The sequence below is a fragment of the Eublepharis macularius genome, chromosome 1 (assembly GCF_028583425.1).
Source record: "Eublepharis macularius isolate TG4126 chromosome 1, MPM_Emac_v1.0, whole genome shotgun sequence".
NCBI classification, from domain to species: Eukaryota; Metazoa; Chordata; class Lepidosauria; order Squamata; family Eublepharidae; genus Eublepharis; species Eublepharis macularius.
Window position 1 is genome coordinate 73,096,402 of NC_072790.1, and position 24,971 is coordinate 73,121,372.

General features: G+C 40.7%; 1 protein-coding gene across 4 annotated transcripts in view; it reads left to right on the plus strand.

Moving 5' to 3' along the window:
* The window catches only part of RIMS1 (regulating synaptic membrane exocytosis 1), a 432,846-nt gene that overhangs the window by 399,968 nt on the left and 7,907 nt on the right, over positions 1-24,971 (plus strand). For all 4 annotated transcript variants that reach the window (XM_054998089.1, XM_054998175.1, XM_054998012.1 and 1 more), the window contains 4 exons: positions 12,926-13,067; positions 15,162-15,274; positions 18,156-18,257; positions 23,840-23,979. In XM_054998089.1, coding sequence (XP_054854064.1) covers positions 12,926-13,067; positions 15,162-15,274; positions 18,156-18,257; positions 23,840-23,979 — 497 coding nt within the window. The remainder of the gene's footprint in view (positions 1-12,925; positions 13,068-15,161; positions 15,275-18,155; positions 18,258-23,839; positions 23,980-24,971) is intronic.

The window sequence follows — 24,971 nt, forward strand, 5'->3', positions numbered from 1 at the left end:
CAACTGAGACAATACCGAATGTTGGGTCCTAAACATGACTCCACAGAAACTCTTCCCCCCCCTCCCATGGGGGAAAAAGCAGCAGAGTGGTAAGTTTGAAAGCCAAATGCTTTCTGGTTAAGTCCTGCTCAGTAGCAGTGATGTTTACTGCATCTTGTCGCACTTCTGTAACCACTGGCCAAGCATTGTATCACTCTGGTGGACAGGTTGGTGGCCTCTCTAGAAAGCCACTGATTTCTAATTCACTCTTCTGTAATCCATTTGCCATTCTCCTGATACATGAAGTTGTAATCATCAGGGCTTTTTTTCTGGGAAAAGAGGTTGTGGAACTCACTGGGTACCCGGGACCATGTGATGACATCACTTCTGGGAAGTGATGTCATCACGCAGGGTGCAGCCACCTGTCAGCGCTTCTGCAAGGGGGGGGAGTTTAAATTGCCCTCCGCACTGGCAATTTAAATTCCCCCCTTGCCCCAGCTGACTAGCACCAGTCAGCTGGAGCAAGGGGGGATTTTAAAGTTTAACAATCACCAGCCACATGACCATTTTCTAAAGGTGCCAGAATGCTGTTCCACCATATTCTGGCTGGAAAAAAGCCCTGATTGTACTCCTAGATTGCTATGGAAGTACTGTTCTTCAATACTACAGGTGTGAAAATTGTGATGGTTCCAGCTTCTTGGAATACTGTGCCAAGTGAAGAATGGTGTGGCTCCAAACTAAATTTTCCACTCAGGAGAGGCTCTTCTGTTAGGGGAACAGAACAACCCTGTTGTCCTCCCCACTGCAGCCCAGTCGCTGAAAGTTACGGCCCACCAACTTACCGGGAGGGTGGTTTGCAGGGCCGCAAGGTGAGGGCAGCCAGCAGAGCTTGCTACAGTTGCCAAGGCCAGCCTAGGCAGCTCTTTTCAGCTCCATGTGTCCTGGTGGAAGTCTGTCTCCAGGCCAGAACCCAGCCAATCAGGAATAGCTGGCTGGGGCAGGGGTCATGCTGTGCCCCTTTTTGTTGAGCAGCCACTCAAGCCGCCTCATATTTCACCGTGAGCCAGATATCCCACCCATCCCTTTCTTTCGTTTGGAGCTTTACTTGCATGCAGGTTCTTTTGGGCTTACTTTGTCTGTTAGTTGTTAACACTGTCACAACTTTACTGGTGATTTGGCATTGGGCATGGATAAATTTGGGGTTAACATGGCCTGTGTGCTCTGTTTACCCATAGTGGGGATCCCCTTATGGGATCTTGGGAGCAGATCAGGGCAGGGACAAGTCCAGCTTGAGGGCTGTCTGGGCATGCTCACTTCCTGGTAACGGGAACCATGCAGAGGTGTATGCACACATGTGTTTCTGCTTACTGTCATCTCATAGTGCCTGCTCAGCTGGTGGCCTGAGGTGGTAAGGGAATAAATGGCTGACAGGTATGTTAGCCGATTGGGCTAACATACTACCCTATGCAGCATCAATGTTCTATCAAGCTGTAAGCAATAAAGTTGTGGCCTTTATACCTCCACGTGGTCTCTGAGTCTCCTTCCTCCACCTGAGCCCTCTCCCCTCAAGCTGGCAACACAATACTACTTGTGGGAAACGGGACTCAGGAAAAGCATGAGTGGCAAATTGACGGTGTACAGCAGTAAGAGAGAATTTTGTGGAAATTACCACACCCTTTCTGTTCTTGGAAAATTTAGTCTGAGACCAACTACATGTCCAGTTTTGCTGGCTTTTAAAAGTGTGCTTAGACCATATTTATTTACTTCATTTATCCCCAATGGGGACTCAAAGCCGCTTATATCATTTTCCTTTCCTCCATCCCCACAACAACAATTCTGTGAGGTAGGTTAGGCTGAGAGTGTGTGGCTGGCCCAAGGTCTCCCAACACGCAGGTCACAGACTGCCCCTGCTCACTCTTCTCAAAATACCTGTAGCTCACACTGCTTGCAATATTTAATAGTTGTTTAAATACTGAATAAGCTGCTCTGCTTCCTGCAAAAAAAGTTGTAGCAATAGCAGATGAAGCAACAGCAAGAGTGATCATCCTTTTTTGGCAAACTGTAGAAAACATTAGCCGTACCATCTTTCCAGTGGAGACTTAAAGCATCTTACATTGTTCTCCCATTTTATCTTATTATGATTGCCTAGCTAGCTGTACTGGTGTAGTCCGCCAGGGCCAGAGTTTGGAGGCCAGTCACAACTAAGACATTAAAGAGCAAAGAGTAATCAGAGTCCAGTCCAAATGTTAGGGGTTCCAGGAACCTTGGCAAGCTAGTTCAGCTTGCCAAGGGTCAAGAGATCCAGTTATCAAGTCCAGCTCCAGTCTAGGGTCAAGAGATCCAGATAACAGGTCCAGTCCAGGGTCAGAAGTTCCAGAAAAGTCAAAAGTCAGATCCAGTCCAAAGGTCAGAGTTCCAGAGAAGCCAAAAGTCCAATCCAGTTCAATGGTCAGAGTTCCAGTGATGTCAAAAATCAGGTCCAGTCCCGGGGTCAGAGTTCCAGAGGTTGGGTGACAGCAAGAACAGTGGAACAACCGTAAAGTGTACTTGTCACATCCACAAACTACTGCTTCTTCCAGCCATTTTTTTATGGCCAAGTCCTAATGAGCTAAACTCCTAGCCAATTGCAGTCATCTTGAAACTAATATGGAGCAGAGGTCCATCAGTGGCTATTAGCCACAGGAGATAGATGGTATTCTCTTTGTGGGGAGGTGGTGCTCTGTTGTCTTGGTGCTGGAAGGAAGGCAGTAGGAGGGCTTCTGGTGTCCTGGCCTCACTGACAGTCCTTTAGATGGCACTGGATTTCTAGCCACTGTGTGTGACAGAATGTTGGACTGGATGGGCCACTGGCCTGATCCAACATGGCTTTGCTTATGTTCTTATGTTCTTATGTACTCATCTATCTCGGTAATTGACAGTTGATGATGGCTCATGAGTCTTGCACTCCTCCTATGTTCTTGTAGCTTGACACGTCTCTGACAGCATCGGTACTGCAAGGGTGTGGGAGAAGTGTGTGGACTGAGAGTGGCTTCTGCAACTTTATTGACTGCTTCAGAATTCTGTGACACTGACTCAGTTTCAGCTGTAGGCTGTGCTTTCTGGTTAGCTGGTAACCTAATCTCTTGTTGCTCTTCATCTGACTTGAGGTCAACTGCAGCTGGGTCAATTTGAGGGCTAACTGCAGGCAGCTCTTTGCCTGATGAATCGTTACTGAGCACAGATTGAGGCTGATTTACAATACTAATCCAATAATGGCCACTGAGATTTCAAACAACATACTTTTGTTAACAGTATAGTTATGTTTCCTCACATTTTTTTTATTTCAGATTTTCTGCAAACATGGGCTTTTCTCAGGTTTATAGAAAGATCTTTTTTGTGTCATCATGGCTCCAGTTTCTGGATTTAAGTATCCACAATTGGGTCATGTTAGATATATTGATGTTGTATTAAATCTATAGGATAAGATTATTCTATAGGATAAGATTATTAAATCTATAGGATAAGATTATTATTTCCATACCTTTTTTTGATTGGGCCAAAGCATTTTGGTGATTAAAAATACATTTTTTGCTCCCTACTTTATAAAGACCGAGTCTTTGTTTGCATTGGTCATAGGGGTTCTTTCCAAAAATGAGATGCTTTATTGATTTCTCACAAACTCTGCCTTTGGAGGGGGGGGGGTCACTAGGAGTCCTAAAGTTTCTTTTGGTCCACTGTACTTTTCCCCATTCTGAGGGTTCCCCCCACCCCATTTGAAGCAGAACTGCATTTATTTGTGTAAGGAAACAAACACTTCCAATAGATGGCTGTTGTGGGTTTTCCGGGCTGTATTGCCGTGGTCTTGGCATTGTAGTTCCTGACGTTTCGCCAGCAGCTGTGGCTGGCATCTTCAGAGGTGTAGCACCAAAAGACAGAGATCACTGAGAGATCTCTGTCTTTTGGTGCTACACCTCTGAAGATGCCAGCCACAGCTGCTGGCGAAACGTCAGGAACTACAATGCCAAGACCACGGCAATACAGCCTGGAAAACCCACAACAGCCATCGTTCTCCGGCCGTGAAAGCCTTCGACAATACTTCCAATAGAATCCTAACCTGGAATTGAGAGGTATACAGCTCAAAAGGCTGAGTAGACATCAATAGTAAACTAATACACTTGTAAGTCTCCAGAATGGGAGGTGAACCATGCAGACTTCATCTTAAGAATAAATGAAACCTCATTTTATTTGTCTCTACTACTGATTAAAATGGGAGGTTAGTTATCTGATTTACAGCCCATTGTTGGTCAAGAGAACTTTATGGACTCACTAGGATATTCCAGGTGTTTTACAACCAACCTTTTCCTACCTCTCTTCCAAATCCCAAAATTTGAGACTAGATCTCAACTCTCTTTCTTTAGCCAGTTCCCATTTCAACTACATGAAGTATGACTAGAAACTTGCCAAATTCCTCTTTTTACAACCTATTGCCACATGATCTCCACTCTTGCTTCTACATCACAGAATCAATTCAATAGTTCTCAGCTTCTTTTGCTTAAGTATTTATAGTTAAATAGTTGGTCCTTCTCCTGTAATCTCAACATTCTCACTTGTATTTGTTACTATTAAAAATATTTGTAAATAAACTTTGTATATTGATATGTATAAGGGGTTGAATCCAAAGAACCGTAAGCAAAAGGAAAATAAAAGTACTGTTACACAAATGTAAATTCTTAATCAAGTAGGTAATAGAGTATGTTCTCATGCTTCAGCATCTGGGAGAACAGTTTTGGATTTAGTCTCTCTTCCACAACCGCAACTCTCTTGCATAAGACGTAAACTAATCCTGTCATGAGTGGAAGATGCCTTCTGCTTGCAGCAAGATACTTTTGGATTCAAACTATGAGTAAACAGTAGTAATATCAGAAAAGTCAAAGCTCTTTGTATTCTCTTTTCTATTCCCGTGGGTTTCCATAGCATGGGAGGATGGAATATATACACAGCCAGTCTGAGTATCTCACCACTAAGCAAATTCTTTCTACAGACTTGCTAAATCATCAATGGCAATGTAGGCAGTGCCATTGTATTGTCTTGAATGCTTCCAAATTTCAGCTTGTTCAGTAAAATAAAACTGAACTGTCACTCCTTTCTTTGATGCCTAATATTCATGTCTATGCATAACTGCCTAAATTGCTCTAAATAAGGTACTGGTGAAGGAATTTGTGTTGTCGGGAGCAGCTGGAGAAACCAGAAACCAAAATTGAATAGTGGCATGTTGAATATTCTTGGTAAGACTGAAAATCCTACCAGATGTAAATTCAAGTATCAGCAACTACCTTTAGAGCTCTAATGTTACCATTCAACATGACAGGTACCAGAGGTTATAGCCCACTACTGTGTGTTTTTCTGTATGTTTATTACTCAAAATTGTAAACCAGTCTACAATATTTTAGTAAAATTCTGGTTGATGATTCGTTCAGTTCTCCTCCTCTTCTCCAAGGACCCAAATTTAGGCTATAGCAAAAAAGGACTTTTGACTGAAACTGCTTGAACACCCCTAATAGTGTTTCGTGCCAAGTGCTCTTCTCTGTTTAAACAAAGACTGCACAGGAAGTCCAGAACTTAGTCTCCAGAAGACACTTAAACAAAGTTTATGCTTTAATTTGTTCTGAGAATTCACTGACGCTCTTGATGTTTAACATTGCTTAAGTCTAAGAGGTAAGTCTGTATTTTGTTCATTTTGCTTTGGAATATTTTAAAGTATGCTATATACAAACCTGTTACTTCTGAAATAAATAATAGATGAAAACAGGTTTGGTATGCTACATTAATCTGAAGCCACAGACCTTGTAAATGAACTAGAGTCAGTAACCTGTTTTAAAGTAACAACAGTTGCACCATGGATTTAGTAAAATAACAATCTCTGCAAGTACAGTTTTGATGGTTCAAAGTAAGAATCTCACAGAAAGCTATAATGATAGATGATGAAACTAGTTTTCAGATAGCAGCTATGTGTAAATGTAGGATGTTAGATGGAGCTTTCCCTGTCACAAAAGAGTCTGTGTACATTCTTCTTTATGCAAACAAGTTTTAGTAGCTTAGCTTCATAAGGTTTTCCATCTTGATTTTATAACTCACTGGCATTTATAAGAAGTGTGGAAACTTTGATGGCATGTCTTTGTTCCAAGTTTCTTATTGTGAACTGATCTTTTAGACTGTTTAAATATATTCATCTGGACAAGAACTGTAGTTGTATCTATATACATACCTAGAAGTGGATATCTGTATACTGTACTTTTACTACTTTCACTGCTATAAGTTCCTTTTTCTAACCAATTTCTAAATTGATATATTGAAAGAGAAATATAGCCCACAGATTACTTAAGAAACACTTGGTGGTGGGTAGGATTTTCAAATATATAAAGTATTAAAATAGAAAATATTTTAATTTGGTTTACTGGATAAATGGTTTCTACTCCATTCTAACATCATTTTCCCCCTCAAATATTCACTGACAGTACAATCTGGCACCCTGCCTAATGTGGATTTATGCCAGTTTAATCCTGTAAATTATCTGGTAAAAGACATCATAACGGTTTATGACTGGACAGCTTTTACTGTTACCATGGTAACCATGTATTAAAATTGTGTCATTTGCCTTCCTTTTCCTTCGCTACTTTTTTTCTTAAGGCACAACAGAGAGATACATAGAAAATTAAAACAGATGGCTGAAAAAATATTACTGCAATCAGTGTATAGTAGGTTATGTTGACCATGGAAGTGCCATCTTAACTGGCTCAGTCTAAATTTAACAAAGAATATTGTCATGTCCTGAGAAAAGCAAAATACTTGTTGAGTGACCAAGCCTTCATAGATCCAATATCATATGCGCCTGGGGTTCCCTACATGCTCCCCAAGTGTTTTTAGAAAGTGAGTGGGGCCAGGTGGGGCTGAGTGTCATCTTCTGCATGTTGGTGGCAACTCGAACCAAATCTCTGAATGGCGTCACGAAAATGTTAAAAAGCAGGACAAGTATGGCTAGCGTGGTTAGGCTTGATACATTTTTTTTCCTGAAAGTTCATCAGCTGAAGCTTATTGCTTTCATCTTCGAGTCACTACTACAGATTTATTTATTTAAGAATTTATATACCACTTTTGTCCCCAGAGACCCAAAACAGTTTACAACAAACAAATACATTATAGATGAACTAAAACAAACAAAATCAGTAATATGGGTTGGGAATTGTTTGCTGGTTCATCCAAAGGTACTGTTTGTGAGGCACAGGCTTGGTCCCTCATATCTACAGAATTGTCTCTCCCCCATGCTTTGCCAAGATAGCTTCACTCATCTGAGCAGCTTCACTCATCTGAGGGCCAGCCTGCAAATGGACAAAATCAACAACTGCCCATACATGTGCTGACTCCATTGTGCCCCCCACCTTATGCAATGACCTGCCTGAAGAGATCAGGAAAGCTCCCACTCTCCTGGCTTTCCAGAAATTATACGCAACTAAATTATTCAAGACGGCTTTTCTGCATGAGTAAGAGGGTTTTACTGTAACAAAGTGGTTTAGAAAGTTACTTGGATAAAGGTTTAGGAATAATGGTCTATATACTACTGTCTATAGCTTGCACTGCCTGTTGCTGTAAGTAGGATCATACTATGTAATTTTTGCATTGTTTAACACATCATGGTAATACTTAATGGTTTGCTTCAATTCTGTTTTCAGATGTCTGGTTGTTTCCAGATTTCTACAATCCAAGTCCTATTGCATTATTTATTGGTTGTCCCAGTCTGTTGATTGTATTGTATTGTATTGTATTGTATTGTATTGTATTGTATTGTATTGTATTGTATTGTATTGTATTGTATTGTATTGTATTGTATCATCTGCCTTGAGTCCCAGTAAGAAAGGTGGACTAATAAATAATGCAAATAAGAACTGTATTTGCATACTATTTATATTTACATAGCAGCTGAAAGCTTGGTTAAAATGAAGCTAGTTAAACGGGTATGTTTTTCATGTCAAACACCACATTGGAATCCAACCTAAAACATCCCAATATTTTTTTAATTAATAATAGGATTAAATGGTTGCATAGGCCAACTGTTTAATCAGCTTGTTAAAGAGTGTCAGTAAAATAAGTCCACACATCCATGAGTAAAAAGTAAACTAAGGTCTGCAACTACCGCATTGTTCAAATAAATTTGTCTTTGTGTGTATAATGTACAGATAAAAAGAATGTCAATTCTTCAATCAAATTGCTATCTCCCATACAGTTGGAGGAGACTATCAGTGCAATCCTATGCAGAATTATGTCATATAAACCAATTGATCCTCTGCATAGGATTAGACTGTATACCTGAGAAAGTAAACCTGAGATTCATATTTTAATGGTGTGATATCAGAAGAAAGATAATATAAGAATGAAAAGACAGGTGATCATAGACATAACCTTAGGGAGCCATCACTCAGATGAAACTGCTTTTATCGTATAGTTTGTTGAAGCATTCTGAGACTTGGTTCCATTATCTGCACAAAAGTTTCCTTGTCCTATGACCTTTTGGAAACAATATGTTAATTGTATGCTATTTTTGCCACCCATGTTAGAATTAGAGATGGGCATGAACGGATATACAATCCAAAATTCAGCATGAACCAGGCTGGTTCATGATTTGCGAACCAACGGTTCATCAGAGCCCATTTCTGACGAACCACCCCGAATTTTAGGCTGGTTTGTTTGGTTTGTTTTTTGGTTCATCACTGCAGACAGCCTGCCGCTGATCAATCAGTTTCCTAGGCAACGGGATGGACTTCCTGCAGACCTTTTGCTGGCCCAGAAGTTGTGATTTGCTGGCCTGGAAGTCACATTTTTACAAACCAAAATGAACCAATTCGTGAACTGGGGCAGGTCCGTGAAAGTTTGTGGTTTGTGAATGCACAGTTCTTTTTTTTTCTGGTTCTTGCCCATCTCTAGTTCGAATACCTGGGGGATACTTGTTTCTCTCCTCTTACGATATGAAGGGTTTTGCAGCATAGACAAGCTTGCTGTAGTTTTAAATAAGTCCATAAGTCAGGAATATAAATAAATCTCTTTATGTATTAGTTTGCTGGGTTCAGGGTTTTAAAAAATTATATTATGGTTCTTTTAAATGTTTAAGGTGCCCTGTGTTCAATTTTGCTAGTAGGGCAGAGTAGGAAAAAATCTTCTAACTAAATAATAAAAAATCTAGTTCATAAATTTACAAACTTCATTGAGAAAGTAGCTTCAAGGTAAAGCTCATGTGTCTTCAGACCATTTGTATTTGTATAATTTTTACAAATTGCTTTCCCCACAGCACTTAACAATTGAAGCATAATGTAATTTGTGCCATGCGGGGGAGGGGGAGGGAACCAATAAACAAGCGAAAATTAAGATATTCCTCTTTAAACCCATTTCAGATCCAAGGGGAAACTTTGGATTTTTAAAATTTTCACATGAAGTAGGTATATGTCATGCTGAATTAAGCATTAAATGGACCAAAATGTGTTACTCTTCCTATCCCATTTCACAAATCTCTCTTGTGATCCAGTGCCAATCACAGTACTGGCTGAATTGGTGTAAGGATTAGGTAAGTTGAGTGAACTACAGATATGAAATAACAATAATGTACATGTAAAAATATTTTCCAGGTTCTTGACAAAATACGGTTTTACGAATCGGTCCCTCAGTGTCATGATGGTTTTGTCTTGTGATAATAGACACCTGGTTTATTGCATGAATAGACTTCTCTATATTGGTTTTATATCTTGATTCACAGTTACTAATCTCTATTTCATATGAGTTGCTGACCAAGAAATACATATTTTAAGGATATATGATAAAATGTGTTTTTAATGTTGGCATTTTGTTGGTGATTTATTTTGTTAATCAGCTGATATACCAAAGTATTTGATCTTTAGATGGTGATTTTAATATGAATATTTTCCTGCTAAAACCAGTTTGAATAGCAAAAAACACTTGCACTGCTATTTTATAGCCCCTCCCCATCCCTGTCGCTGGAATATATGTGCAACAGAACTACCACGGAGTTATTTTAGTATGAACAATAATTAATGAAGGAAAATGTGTCATTTTTTCATAATCCTTTTTAGAATGTTCCTAATAGTACCATTCACCTCATAGTATCTCTACATCATTGTTAATTGTTGCATTATATCTTTTGAAATTGGGTATCTGAGAAAAAGGTAAAATAAAAACTTGCCTGGGTAAGAGATGTATAGAGCTTTTATCTTTTCCCTTTGGATATTTTAAATTTATTAATATGGGGTTATTTATGCAGGTGCATAATATTTATTTGTAATAATAGAGTTCTTCTACATCAGTGGTTTTTAATATTTTACTGAAGGGATCTGCCAATGGAGTTTTTCCTTAAATAAAATAAGAACTTCTAATATGACAATAATCTTCCAACATCTTGTTATATATTCCACACCACTACCATCTTGGCAATCCTCTTAATAAGGTTCTCTTGATACACGGGTAGGTCCTGATTTGTGCATGCTCTGTGTGTGTGGATGAGAAAGAAAAAACTAACCACTTTAAGGTAGCAAAGTGCTCGAGTTTGTTAAATGCAATGCAATATTATTTCTGTTGACAAAGAATACTGCTGTAGACTCTCATGGTCCACAGGGATTCATTGATCCTATAAAGAAACAGAAGACAAATTAGGCTCAGAAGGGTTAACCTTTTGTACTCTGCATTCTGTATGCATATATGAAGTTCATTTGCTCTTTAGTCTTATAAATCTAGTAGGCTTTATTTATTTCTATAAATTTCCATATTTTCTATATAAAGAACATTGTTGACATACATTAATCCCAGTGATAAACCTTGGTTGGAATTTTGATTCTAGTGCCCTTCCTGTTCTCTCTTCATCTTATTTTCAATTCTTTATTGCAGCACATGAAGCATTTCACAATAGCAGTGTAACACCAACTCAGTTGTTTTTGAATATCATTATGTTCATACAGCATTGAATTTCAACAGACAAAGTAATATTTGCCAGAGTGGTGGAAAAGATTGGTTTATTGAGCAGTTGGGACCAAACATCTGTATAGCAATATCTGTGAATTTGTGCCTACAGTCACATAACCAAATACACAAAAGGGAATGGAATCCCAGTCACCACAGTGGACAAAAGTATTGCATATACAATGTTAATGACATGCTCAGAAAAGGCAATATTTGGTCAAGTGTTTTGAACAGCCTTTCACCCATCTGTCATCCAATTAATTAAACTACTCCCACAGTCTAATTTCTGTATCATTGAATTTTTACTCATAAAAATGCATTTTAACACACTTTTACTATTTATCTATGCTACTTGCAGAATGTTTGCAGAAAGAGTGTTCTGTTGCATTCCATTCCTAATGCAAGGGAACAGCTTATCCCTTGGCCTTTGATCTTGGCTTGGATCTCAATTCTGCTATTGGGTAACCTTGAGCAAATGACTCCCAGTCTAACATATCTCCCAGTATTGTTATAAAGCCATAGTAGGTTAATGCTAGAATATCCTCATCTCCCTAGCCCTTGCTTTACATTAACAAAGCAAGAGATTTTTCAGCATATATTACAGGTAAGAGGGGCAATGCTAGGCAGTTCTATTCTACTTGCTTTACACAGCATGCCACTTTATTTGGTGTAGTGAAAGGTTGTTTGTACTGTAGCAGTTAAAGTGACAACATAGATCCAGTTGGGAGGTGCAGGATACTAGGATGTGTGTGTTTGGAAATGAGGATTTCCTCTAGGCCAATGCTTTTCAAGTTTTCTACCTTCAGTCGGTGCTTTCTATGTAAATATCTTCATGTCAGCTATGGAATCCATGTATGCTTCAAGAGATTCTTGGGCATATCATTGGGCCCACATCCCTATCATTCAAGTTACTAGGCTTGTTGGCCCTTACCATCGCACCACAAATTAGATCTCACCCAACACTTCTGGGTGGCTTCGCAGCACCAGGGAAGATCCATAGTAGCAGGCAAGTAATCTTTCAGCTTGCCTGCTGTTACTGAGGGACAAACTGCACAAGTTGGGTCTGAGTTTCCCCCTTATTTCCCTCCTTTGCACGGAATGCTGCATGTACAGCTCTAAAGAGCTCCCCACCATTTTCAGCTCCAGAAAATAGTGCAGGAGGAAGGCAGGAGTCTTTCCTCCTCTTGCACTGCAGTCCCAAGCCAAACATGATCCCCACAGAGTTTTAAATGAATCTTCCCTGCTGTATGGCTGCAAGGAAAGTGAATTGAGTTGAGAAGATCTGGAGCCCACTTGTTTTAAAAACATCTTGTGTTATTTGGGCTGAGCTCCATATTTTAAGATGGATGTCCAGGAAGCTTCTGGGAAGTGCCAAGGTTCATGGGAGCACAATAATTCTGCTCTGTTAAAACTAAAAGTTTTGCCATTAATTTCAGCAGGTGAAGTACTACCCTAGATTACATATTAAACAGATATTAAAAGTTTCAGAAACCATGAGATCTGGCTTCTTTTGTGCTGGCAACTTCAGCATGATGTCTGAAATATTTAGATCATGTGAGTGTGAGGAAGGCTGAATTAAAAACTATTGCATTTTATCTCACAATAGAAGGACATTCAATGGAATGTAGTAGGAATAACAAAATTATTTTTGTATACCGCCCCCAAATACTCTGTAGAAAATATTACAGGTTTTTTGGGAGGTTATAGCACTAATGACTTATTTTAAAAATGCATGGAAGAAATGTTCCATTGGCAGCCGTTCTTCCCTTGTCTGATCACAGTTCACATACAGAATGGCTCAATCCCTCATGAAAGCCGTCATCTTGATAATGCAGGACATGGCATGTGTGGTAACATTCTTAGGACTTAATGTTCTATAAACCTATAAATGAACATGCATTTTTAAAAGACCGACATGCTTTCAGCACTTGCTTCTCTTTCCTCTGTCTTTTAGAGACAGGCAACAAGAAGCTAAAAAGCACGATCCAGAGAAGCACAGAAACAGGTATGGCAGCGGAAATGAGAAGTCGTATGGTTCGGCAGCCAAGTCGGGAGTCAAATGATGGCAGCATCAACAGTTACAGCTCTGAGGGAAAGTAAGTTGGAACCTCATGTAATCAGGAGCCTTTCATCTCTTAAGTGCATTTTGGCAATCTAAAATTATTCTTTTAAAACAACCTTTAAGCTAGAAGCAAGCTGTAAAAACACTTTTAAAAGATCGATCCCTTATTTAATAACCTGAATAAAAATAAATGTTTTGGCCTGGCACCTAGTAGGGAGTAAGGTGGGTGCCAGATGAGCCTCAAACAGAATGACGTTCCACAGATGAGTTGCCACTACGGAAAAATCTATTCGTGGCTTTTTGTGCCAGGGATGCTGTTGTCCTTGCCCCTTTCATTGTCAAGAATGCACAAGACTGGATTGGCTGTGGCTGTTAATTTCCAGGAATATAAGGAGGCCATAAAAAAAACTCTCCACCTCCTCCCATGCAGGTCGTTGTCTGTTTGTCATGTACGAGGAGGGGGATGAGCAGGGCTGGCATCAGCATGCCCTGAGGTGGGGCAGCTGGCATAGCCCACTGGTGCCTGCCCACCTACTTGCATACCTCCCCTGACACCTGCACACATGTCCTTCCCCTGCCTGTTTGTGAGTGCACCATTACCCATGCCCAGGGCTTTTGAACACCTGGAACCAGACCTGGAAGATGAGGCTTAGTACCTCCCAGCAAAGTTCAAGTGCAAGCAAGTATAAACAAAGCCAGCAGCATCATTTGTCAAATGGAGAGCTAGAGGAGTTGCCCAAGAAATGGTATTTGTGCCTGCCTAGCTCATCCTTTTAAATATGCTAATAGCTTTATAGAGATCTGCCATTTAACTAAGCCAGTTAAACCTGAATATGGTTGTCTTGGGTTTTCACAAAGCCCGTCTCTGGCTATCATCTGCCTCATCTCTGGAGGTGGGACATGAAGAACAGGGCTTGTGAGGAGGATCTTGATCAGCAACCTGAAGGTCTGCCCGAGGAAGCCAAGTAGTAAGACTTAAACAGGCCCAGTTTTTTTTTCATCATTGCAGCAGGAGTGCCTTACCCCTTAGGTGAGAGCAAGGGCAGGGAAAGGAAAGGAAGAACTGGGAGAAAGAGAAGCTAGAATTGTAATTGCCTTGGACCTAGAATCCCTGCCTTTTAATTAGGTTTGCCAACAGGCCTGGAGAAAAATGTTCTGCCCCTTTAAAAGAGGTTTAATATGTGAAAACTGAAGCTTTTCCTTGCATGGAGGCTATGATCTAAATCTGACTCACTCCAATTCAAGGTCTGTTATTGATACAGAATGATTTTCCATCAAGGGTGTTAAGGAGTACAAAATATTCAGCATAAGGAAGATATATAAGTGATGGTTGATCTGACAGTTGATATGGAAATGTTGTTTTTCATTTTGCAACAGTTAAATTTTGAACATATCATTCTATTCAGTAGTTTAAATCAGTATCTATGAAAATAATAGGAAAATTACATGCAATTAAATACAGAATTAGCTGCAGCTGTCCAGCTTGTAACATACATGATGTGGTCAAAAATTATCAACTACATATCCACTTCTGCCATGCCCTAGACATCACTAATGAATGCAGCATACAACACATGTCACATATTTTGAGGAGATCACTCCAGGCAAGGAGTAAAACTCCAAAGCTAGGATACATTATGTCCTACACAATATTTCAGCTTGAGCAGGTTAACAACATTTACCAGCTCTTTGCTGGAAGGATGGCTTTTTTTCAGGGGGAACGTAGGGGAACGGAGTTCCGGAAACTCTTGAAAATAGTCACATGGCTGGTGGCCCCACCCCCTGATCTCCAGATAGAGGGGAGTTTAGATTGCCCTCTAAACTCCCCTCTGTCTGGAGATCAGGGGGTGGAGCCACCAGCCATGTGACCATTTTCTCCGAGGGCAACCCATTGAGTTCCACCACCTCTTTTCCCAGAAAAAAAACCCTGTCTGGAAGCATAGCAGATTCCATGTGAAGAAATTGAATGAATTAACCCTTTTCTTGTCCCTAGTAAGATCTAGAGATTCAAGAACACTGTACATGTATAATTCTTTTTCTTTAATTCATTTGGCAGCTGCATATTCTTCAAGGCTGTGTAGTTAGAGAAGCTAAGTGTTTCTAATTTTCTCTATTTGTTGTACTACAGCCTAATATTTCCAGGAGTTCGGCTGGGTGCTGACAGTCAGTTCAGTGATTTTCTTGATGGGCTTGGACCTGCCCAGCTAGTAGGTCGACAAACCTTAGCAACTCCTGCCATGGGTAAGAGTCGATTTGTTTTCATTTAAGAAGGCATATGAAAATCCAGACATTGTTTTAAGATACTGTGCTTTAATAGGATGTATTTTCTCAAACTATTGCTTCCCTGTCCTATTTGACATAATATTGATGATTTTTAACCCTAGGTGATCTTTCCGTTCGTTTTATTTAGACGCTTACATGTACACTGATAAACAGGGACACCTTTAATGAGCAGACTGTGAAAGGAAAATACTTTGATTTTAAAGATCTTTTCCATGTTTAATGTTTATCCTAGTATCACCCTTTTGTTATCTATTGATGACTGTAGTTAGGTCAAAGAGAAATGCCTCCATTTTCAATGGAACATCAAATCTGTAAATACGTCTGCCAAAGCCAAGGATTGTGGTGTTTACCTCAGAATATCATGTTCTTTTTCAGTTCCATTAGGCATGGTGGGATGATGTGTGTGACCTTAGTGGGAGGATGTTTTTGAAGCTTTGATTAAAGAGCTAATTGTATAATGAAACATCAGATGCTTTATTCAATTTGACACTGTGGGATTGAATTCTCTTTATGACTCTGTCTCAGTTCCTTGTATTTCTTGTGAACCAAGTGTTTAACTTCTCAGTGGCTTGCTTTATTACAGCTGAGCAGTTATCTATCAACAGGTTTTTTTTTAACCTCCCTCATTTATTCACAGAAACACAAATTGACATGATAGTGGAATTTGGGAGGATTCCAAAATAAATTGCATCTAACTGAATAGAACTGCAATGCATATAAACTATGTATAATATTACACGTAAAATCACAGTTTAACCTGCTGATTGTAGTCAATACAGTTTTAAATTCAATTCATATATGGTTTAGGCAGAAAAACAGATAATCAGACTTTGGGGCTGATATTTCATTTCTGCTACCTTTAGTTTTTAGCAGGTTTTCTTAGCTTTGTAAACTAATGCTTTGAAGATTTATCTGGGGTATACAAATAAATTCTCTGTCTGTGCTATGGGAAATGTCTGTGCTATGGCACCCCGTGCTGATGCATGTAAATTAGAGTTTATTCCTGGGCCATGGTTGTAATTTACACCTCTGTTGTTTTTAGCCTACTGCTGAGATGACTTTTGCATTAAAAACTGCTGCTGATATCTCAGATCCCTGTACACTACTACTGTCCTAGACATTTCACTTACTAAAACTTTTAAAGCAAGGATGCTAAGTTTTCTGGCTTGTCAATAAAAAACATTTGCCTAATAGCAAAAGGATATTCACCCTTGTCTACTTTCAAACACAAGTCCAGAAACCACCTGTACCCAACAGTGTATTTCATTTTATTATTGTTCTGTTTATTTTACAGTGATCTGTAGGTAGAAGACTATAAGGCTGCAATTTTAAGACTTAGAAAGTAAATCCCAGTTGTCTCTTCTCCTCCATTTGTGTAATTCAGAACAAATAGACAAGAATAGGACCAAGCTGCCAGTAAACTGGAGTTCAGTTTAGTACCTTGCCTGAGCAAAAAAGGGATTTGGAGGACTGGGCCCTTTTCTGAAAAACAAGTCTTTTATCGTTATCCCTGCTGCTGTAACTTTTAGGAATGACTGCTGAAAATTGGGCTGTCCTTGAAGATGGTCAGAAGTAGAGATGGGCATGAACTGGGGGAAAAAAAAAGAACCGTGCAGTTCGTGGTTTGTTGCATTTCATAAACCATGAACCACGAACTTTCACAAACTTGCTCCAGTTCGCGAACCAGTTCATTTGGTTTGTGAAAATGTCACATCCAGGTCAGCAAATCGCCACTTCTGGGCCAGCAGAAGGTCTGCAGGAAGTCCATCCCCTGTTGCCTAGGAAACTGATTGATTGGTGTCAGGCTGTCTGCAGTGACAAACCAAAAAATGAACCAAACAAACCAGCCTAAAGTTCGTGGCAGTTCTTCAGAAATGGGCTGTGACAAACCTCTGGTTCACAAACCATGAGCCAGCCTGGTTCATCACGAACTTTGATTCATATTTCGAATCTTCTCTATTCAGAAGCTTCAAGCAATACACAAATCCACAGCCTGTCTACCAGGATGGCAGTTTCATATTCAGCATATTCTGCAAAAATCCCACCAGCTTCCAAGTACAATTCAGGCTGCTGATTTTAGCCTATAAATCCTCTACTTATGGTTTACTTACGCACATGTGAAAGCATCTTTACTCACAGTTCTCACTTTCTGAGATCTACTAGAGAGGCATTGTCATAGAATCTCTGCACTACAAGGCTAAGCTGTAAGGGAACACTGAAGATCACTTTCTGTTAGGACCTTAATGCAGGTTTATTTATTTGTGTTATTATTGTCCACCTTTCTCACTGAAACTCAAGGTGGATTATACTGTGTAAGTCAGTACGATCCAAGGCTGGGACATTCAATAAACAATACAATAGGGCATGGATTGCAGAAATTTGAAAACAAGCAGATATCTGAATACAGAGCTGAAACAATGTTGACGCAAAGCATAAGCAATTTGACATGACACATTAGACAATGTGGAATCTACCCAGTAGGAGCATATTTATAGCAGCAGACAGTACACAGTAATATATGTCCCATTGACCTCTGAGGTTTGCTAGAATTGTATTCAAAAGGCTTTTAGAAAAATATTTTTTTTTAAAAAACTCTTCAGAATGACTGTATAATATGGGGCTCTGGTAATATAGTTTTCATTCCTCACATCAGAAACAATATTGTGATTTTGACCATTTTATACTGTATCAGAATACAGATATTGCTACTTTTGTAAAAAGCTGAGATGCGCTTTTTAAATAAATTAATAAATAATGCAAGTTCCTAAAAAATAAAACAAATGCCTATTTCTGTGAATAACTGCACGATGTGATATTTACTAACATCCCTGTTTTGCAGGTGACATTCAGATTGGAATGGTAGATAAGAAAGGCCAGTTAGAAGTAGAAGTCATTAGAGCACGAAGCCTCACACAAAAGCCTGGTTCTAAATCTACCCCAGGTAAGAACAATTCTGTGTGACAATATAATGCAAAATATATACTTCCTATCCCTCCTTTGCAGCACTGTAATAACTACTGAGTCTCAAATCACTATCAGTTCATTGAATATGTGTTTACTCCAACATTTCTTCTGCTCGCACTTTACTTATCTGTTATTATTTTGAATTTTCATCAAAATGCAACTCAAACTTTGCCTCCAAAATGAGTCTGGTCTTTCTGGATCCATGTAATAACATTTCAAAGAAACAAAACGATTGCTGTTCTTGCCAATTACCATAATGGTATTAATTATTTTAGCTGATTGATAATCTCAACCTCTCATTATTTATTTACAAAATTTATACCACACTTTTCCGTTCCCATCAGTGTCACTGAGGCAGCTAACAAATTACATAAACAGCTAACATAAAAACATTTTAAAACCAAACAAAACCACATAATTAAAACAATTAAAGTAAGGTAAAGGTGCAAGCACCAAGTCATTACTGACCCATGGGGGGACGTCGCATCACGACATTTTCTTGGCGGACTTTTTACAGGGTGGTTTGCTGTTGCCTTCCCCAGTCATCTACACGTTACCCCCAGGAACAATTAAATCAAGCTAAATCAAGATCACTGAGGACAACACACACACAAATCTTCTAGTTGCAGAAGATGACAACAGAAGGGGACAGATGAGTATCTCTGGGGAGAGAGTTCTTGAATTTTGGTGCTCTGAAGGTGGGGACAGGCACCCAAAGCAGGGCATTGGAAGAGGTAGCAGCAAGGGCGGCGCAAGGGTTTACCACGCTCGCAGCCGGCTGGCTGGCCAGGCGCCCCTGCGTGCGCACGCGCACGCGCACACCAGCCTGCGTGATGACGTCACGCGTGACATCATCACAGGAGCGCACACGCTGCCACCGGCCCGATTGCTGCGGTGGGCGGCCTCCGAGCTCTCCCGCTCGGTTGCCTACGCCGCCGCAGATGCCTGCCCGCGGTGGCTGCGCCTGGCCGGGGGCTTGTGCTGGCGGCGGCCGCGGCGTGGGGTGGGAGGGATAGGAGGCTGGTGCTTTGTGGCGTGCGCTCCCGCACGCCGCACCTCCTCCGGCGCTCCCTCCGGCACCCGGCGCCTGCGGCCACCGCCTACCTGGCCTCAATAGGCCCGCCGCCCCTGGGTAGCAGTCAGATACATTCATAAGGGAGTGGGAAGTCCTTCAATCTTTCACCTTGAATTGTGCTCAGGAACAGATTAGGAGTCAGCATAGCTGGACATTGAAGTAATATGGTTCCTGTGACCCACTCCAGTCAACATCCTGGCTGTAGCATTCAGTACCAATTGAAATTTGTGAACACTTTTCAAGGGCAGTGTAGAATGCAATGCAGAAATCTAATTAGATGTAACAAAGGCATGCACCACAGTAGCCCGATCTTTTATGCCCAGGAAAGGCTGCAGCCAGCCTAACCAGTTGAAGTTGGTAAAAGGCACTTCTGACCACAGCTTCCACCTGCTTATCCAGCAGTAGATCTGAGTCCAAGAGCACTCCCAGACTAAGGACTTGTTTGTTCCAAGGGAGTGCAACCCATCCAGAATAGGTGGCACCTTAAGTCCCAGATAAAACTGTCTGCTCATTGATAATACTTCCAACTTGTCAGGATTAAGCTTCAGTTTATTAGCCCTCTTTCATTCCAGAACTTCCTGCAGGCACCAGTTCAGTCCAGCCTCCTTAGGATTGGCTGGAAGTGCAAGATATGAGCTGTGTGTCATCCCCATATTGGTGACAGCAGAGCCCAAATCTCTAGATAACCTCACCCAGCAGTTTCATGTAAAGATGTTGAAAACGACAGGGATCAAGGTAAAACCTTGTGGGACCCCACAGGCCAAAAGCCAAGAGGCTGAGCAGTAGTCCTCCAGCACCACCTTCTGAAAACTACCTTCCAGATATGACCAGAACCACCTGTAAAAAATATCTCCCAGTTCCAACCCAGAAAAGCAGTCCAGAAGGATACCATGATAGATGGGATTGAAAACCACTGAAATAACCAGATCTAAAACAAGATTGGAAAGGATGCAAACAATGCACTTCATCCAGGAATGCTTGAGGTTGTCCAGCCACCACCTGTTCAATCACCTGGCCCAAGAATGGAACATTCTATGACCACTCCATTGCCCTCTATCCATAAAAGAGCTGATCTGGAGTAAAGCAAATTTATGTCCCCTGACAATCACCCAAAATACCATCCTGGTGTCCAATCTTAAAGCATGGGATATTCATAGAAACAAATTTGTGTAGGAAATATCCCAATTTTCCACATTCACAGCTCAAATTTGGTTTCCACCCAGCCAGGATCCAGCTTCTAGAAAACTCTGGAATCATCCGAATGTCATGCATTTGATAGATATTGTTACTGATAAAGGGATTCTTGAAAAATCAGAACTAGAAAGGAAAATACAAAAATGATCCCATGGTACTCTTATCTAAAGCTTAAACACATGACCACACAGATTAAAACAACTGACATACTGTCCAAACCTAAATCAGAATTTGAGCAAATTTTAGATAATCCAATGCCAGTTTGTAAAGGCTTAATTTAAAAAATGTACAGTTCAATCCTCCTTACCTGTAACAATAAAGTTCCAACATACCAAGTTAAATGGCAGTAGGAGTACACAAATCTGAACTCACACCATCAATAGAAGGAGAGATGGGCACGAACAGCAATACGAAAAAAAAAAGCCACAAACAGCCCAATCTGTTTTTCGCGAACAAGCTGTTCATGAGGCCCCATTCTAAGTGAACAAGTGGTCGTTGCAAGCCTCGTTGCTGTTCATCAAGCCAGACAATCTGGCACCTGCAATCAATTCCCTTGGCAACTTAGGCAGGGATTGTCTGCACTCTGTCTGAACTCCTGCTGTTGCCCTGGAAACCCCAATCTAAGTCCAGTTTAGCTTGATAGGCAGGTCTCCCTTTCAAGTGTGGAGCTTCAAATTTGTTACAACAAGGGAGCAAAGAGCAGGGGGGAGGGGTGCTCCCATCTCTGGCTTAGTTTGCAAACAGTGGAGAGGGAGAGAGTTGCTGTTGGCATTTTGATAGAGAGAGTGCATTGGAGCTTGAATTTTCTTTGTGTGTGGCAGGATAGGGATCTACCCCTTCACGTTCCAGGGCTGCTGCCAGGCTCTGGGCCAAGCTGTTATTTATTATTGGTACCGTTCCTGCTGCCTGCTCAAGTAAGGTTTCTGGGAGTGGTGTGGTAGGGATCTACCTCTTTAAGTTCCCGGGCTGCTGCCAGGCTCTGGGGCCAAGCTACTATTTATTATTGGTACCTTTCCTGGTGCCTGCTCAGGTCAGGTTTCTGGGAGTGGTGCAGTAGGTATCTTGACTTGGATGATGGCTGGAGGAGAGCCTGCTGGCCCCCACAAACAGCCAATCATGAACATGTTTGTGAACAGGGGCATGTTCATGGTTGTTCGTGAGTCCCTGTTTGTGGATGGCAATGAACAACGAACATCATATTCGTGTTTTTTTGCTGTTCGTGCCCATCTCTAAATAGAAGTCTATATGGACCTCAGATCTTCTCAATTCACCAGTGGTTAACACCAAGCTACGAACTTACAAAATAATACATAATACCTAATTGTCCACAATATCTTCAGCAAAATTCCCTCTATGTTGGAAAGGATGTGGAGAAAGGGGCACCTATACTCATTGCTATATGTTCAAAATAAGCCCTGAAATAATCTTTCTGGACCAATGGCAGAGCTCAACTGTACCACACATCAGGCGTGATCTCATAAGGATGTTGGTGGCAGTGACTTGGTGCAATAACTTCAAAGTGGAAATCACAGAAACCTCCTACATTAGAAAATTGGTACTCTAAGTATTGGAATCACTACATTATAGATAAAATTACAGATGGCCTCCTTCAAGCTGAAATGTACTCCAGAACAAGAGATTTTACAGAAAAATGGCTCCCCTTCATTGAACATATAGCCAAGAATGACATACAACCAAAAAAACCCCAGTGTACCAAACCATGATGTTATGAAAATTTCAAATCTATGAACACTCATGGCTATACATCCTTAGTCAGACCTCGCAGAACAACAAATTACATGTGCAACTTATTCAATCGTTTGGTTCATCATGATGCATCTTATCCTCCTGAACAATCAAATACAAAATAAAGCTTTCAATTTTGTGTAACATTGAAAGAATCCATGCAGATAACTGAGTTATTGACTCAACAGACATATACCGTAGGAATGTCAATATTGTACCTTGCAACAGCTGATTTTATTATCTTTAATGTTATTGTTATCTTTAATGTTATTGTTTATAAGAGGTTAAAATCAATGTTAATAAATATTTAAAAAATTGAACATTTGAGTCTAATTGGTAGTAAATGAGATCTCCTGGATCCCAGCGAGGCTTCTTTGGAAGTGAATGCACTCAAGCCTGTTTCAAGGCTGTAGCAACCACCCCCTCTCTCAAGGAGGCGTTTCTACCTCTCAGACCCAGTCAGCTACCCAGGAAGGGCAAGGGTCATACAACCAGGGCCTTTATGTTTACATGTTGCGGCATATTTTCTTTTGTCTGTGTGTAGCACACACACATATAAAACCATATTCAGATGCTTTTTATGGTATCTGAGAGGAATAGAGGCACAGGGGGAAGTATCTTATGTTTGCATGAGTGGAAAACACTCATAGTGGTGGATCTTTCTTTGGTTTTTCCTTCTCACAGCAGTCTTCTGTTACTCTCAAAAAGGCATTGCCAGGGGTGCAGGAATGCATGGGTAAAAAGCCATCAGGTATGGGGCGGCTGCAGTGAGGATGGATAATTGTGGAAAATCATCTTCTTGCTCCACCATAATTTCTCTGCCATGGTTTCAGTTAGCACAAGAGAATGGTGGGGATGACTTTTCATGATTCTTCTGCCTTACTCCAGCCTTTCTACTGCAAGCACCTTCCACGTAGAATCCAGTTCAAGAGGCTGGTGGGGGGTGGGGAGCCTCCTACCAGGGCTTTTTCAGGATTTTAAAATCATTAATTCACATAACAGTATAATGGTATATTAGGATGTCAACTGCCAGCTTAAAAAAAACTTCTGGAAAAGCCTTCTAAGAGTAGGTGGTGTAGGGGAAGGGATGACTCCCATGGGGACAGAAGCAGCAAAAATGTAGGGAAACCCTAGTATCTGATAGCTTTGCTGCCACAATAACACTTGGGGCTTCCAGAGGAAAGCATTGCCATATGGAAAGGTTCCTAGGAGTTCAAAACCTTATAATCAGAATCCCCAGTGTAATGAAAAACAACTAACTTCAGGGGCCTTGTGTGTTTTTCAGAAGATTCTAGCGGTATGTATACAGTACATACCACCCATTTACATCATCATGTGGATAAAATAGGCCGAAATTGGCAAATGTGAGTGGAGCTTTGTGAAAAATATTATGACAGATCATATTATGACAGGTGCTAACTATTTAAATAGATTGTTTAAGCAGTTATCGTTTATCAGTTCTTCTCTGTAATGTTTCTTGTTCAGATACAGATATCTTGAAAGTAAAAACATCACTTAAAACTGATGTTACTCACATTTCACAGCTCCATATGTCAAAGTATATCTGTTGGAAAATGGGGCTTGCATAGCCAAGAAGAAGACAAGGATTGCAAGGAAAACCCTTGATCCTTTATACCAACAGACGCTGGTTTTTGATGAAAGTCCACACGGCAAAGTCCTTCAGGTCAGTAATTATTACATCTTGTATCATCCTCCGATTTAGCCACTGTAAGAACTGCTAAAGTACAGGGGTTAGAGGTGTGCACAACAAAATTCCTGAACCAAAGATACATAAGGAAAACTGCTGCAGGTCACTACCTTGATTTTCCAGAATGGTAGCACAAATCCAAGATGCTTGGGAATTACAAAATCCTCTCCCCTGAAGAATTCATGTATGTTCCTCCCGCCAAGTTCCAAGATGTTGCTGTGTTTATTTGATTCTGCTGAGATCCTGGGATTGGGAAATGGCAGTTTCCCTTCCAATCAGATCCTTGCAAAGACAGGCAACTTTCACTGTGCTGCAATATTGGTGTCTTTTGGTTAGAAAACAATCACTCCACTCACCCCCCACCCCCCCAAGAAAATGTCTAACATAGGCAATAACAGCTGACTAACAGGGTAGGTCTGCAAAGGAAGCCTCTCTCCCTTTGTGAAATAAAACAAACAGAACACAACAAGGAAGGATGGCAAATGCAACATTTTCAGCAAAAAGGCAAACAAATATTATTGCCAGTCATTATAAGAAGAGGAAAATGAAATGAATACAGCTAGAGCTCTCCTGCTATGCTTCTCCTTGATGGCTGTTTTAGGAATCAGTAGAGAGACATATGAATGTGCAGAAAGGCATCTAATTCGGAGGTCTGTAAAATCGAACCCCTTTTTTTAATCTGCTTGAAATTTAGGAGGTCTTTAGATTAGAGGGAGGGCCATGTTCTGTGCACAGAGAGCTGCCCAAGGACTTTGGCCATTTTCATACGCGCCCTGGGAGATCGTGCAAACTCACAGCATGAAGCGTCTTCCTAGCATGATCTCCCGGCACAATCCCCTTTAATGGCCTGATGCCGTCAGAAAAAGGGCCAGGAAATCAGGATTGTGCCAGGAAATCGCGCTGGGAAGACGCTTTTATGCCATGAGTTTCGCACGATCTTCCGGGCGCATGGCCATGTGAAAATGGCC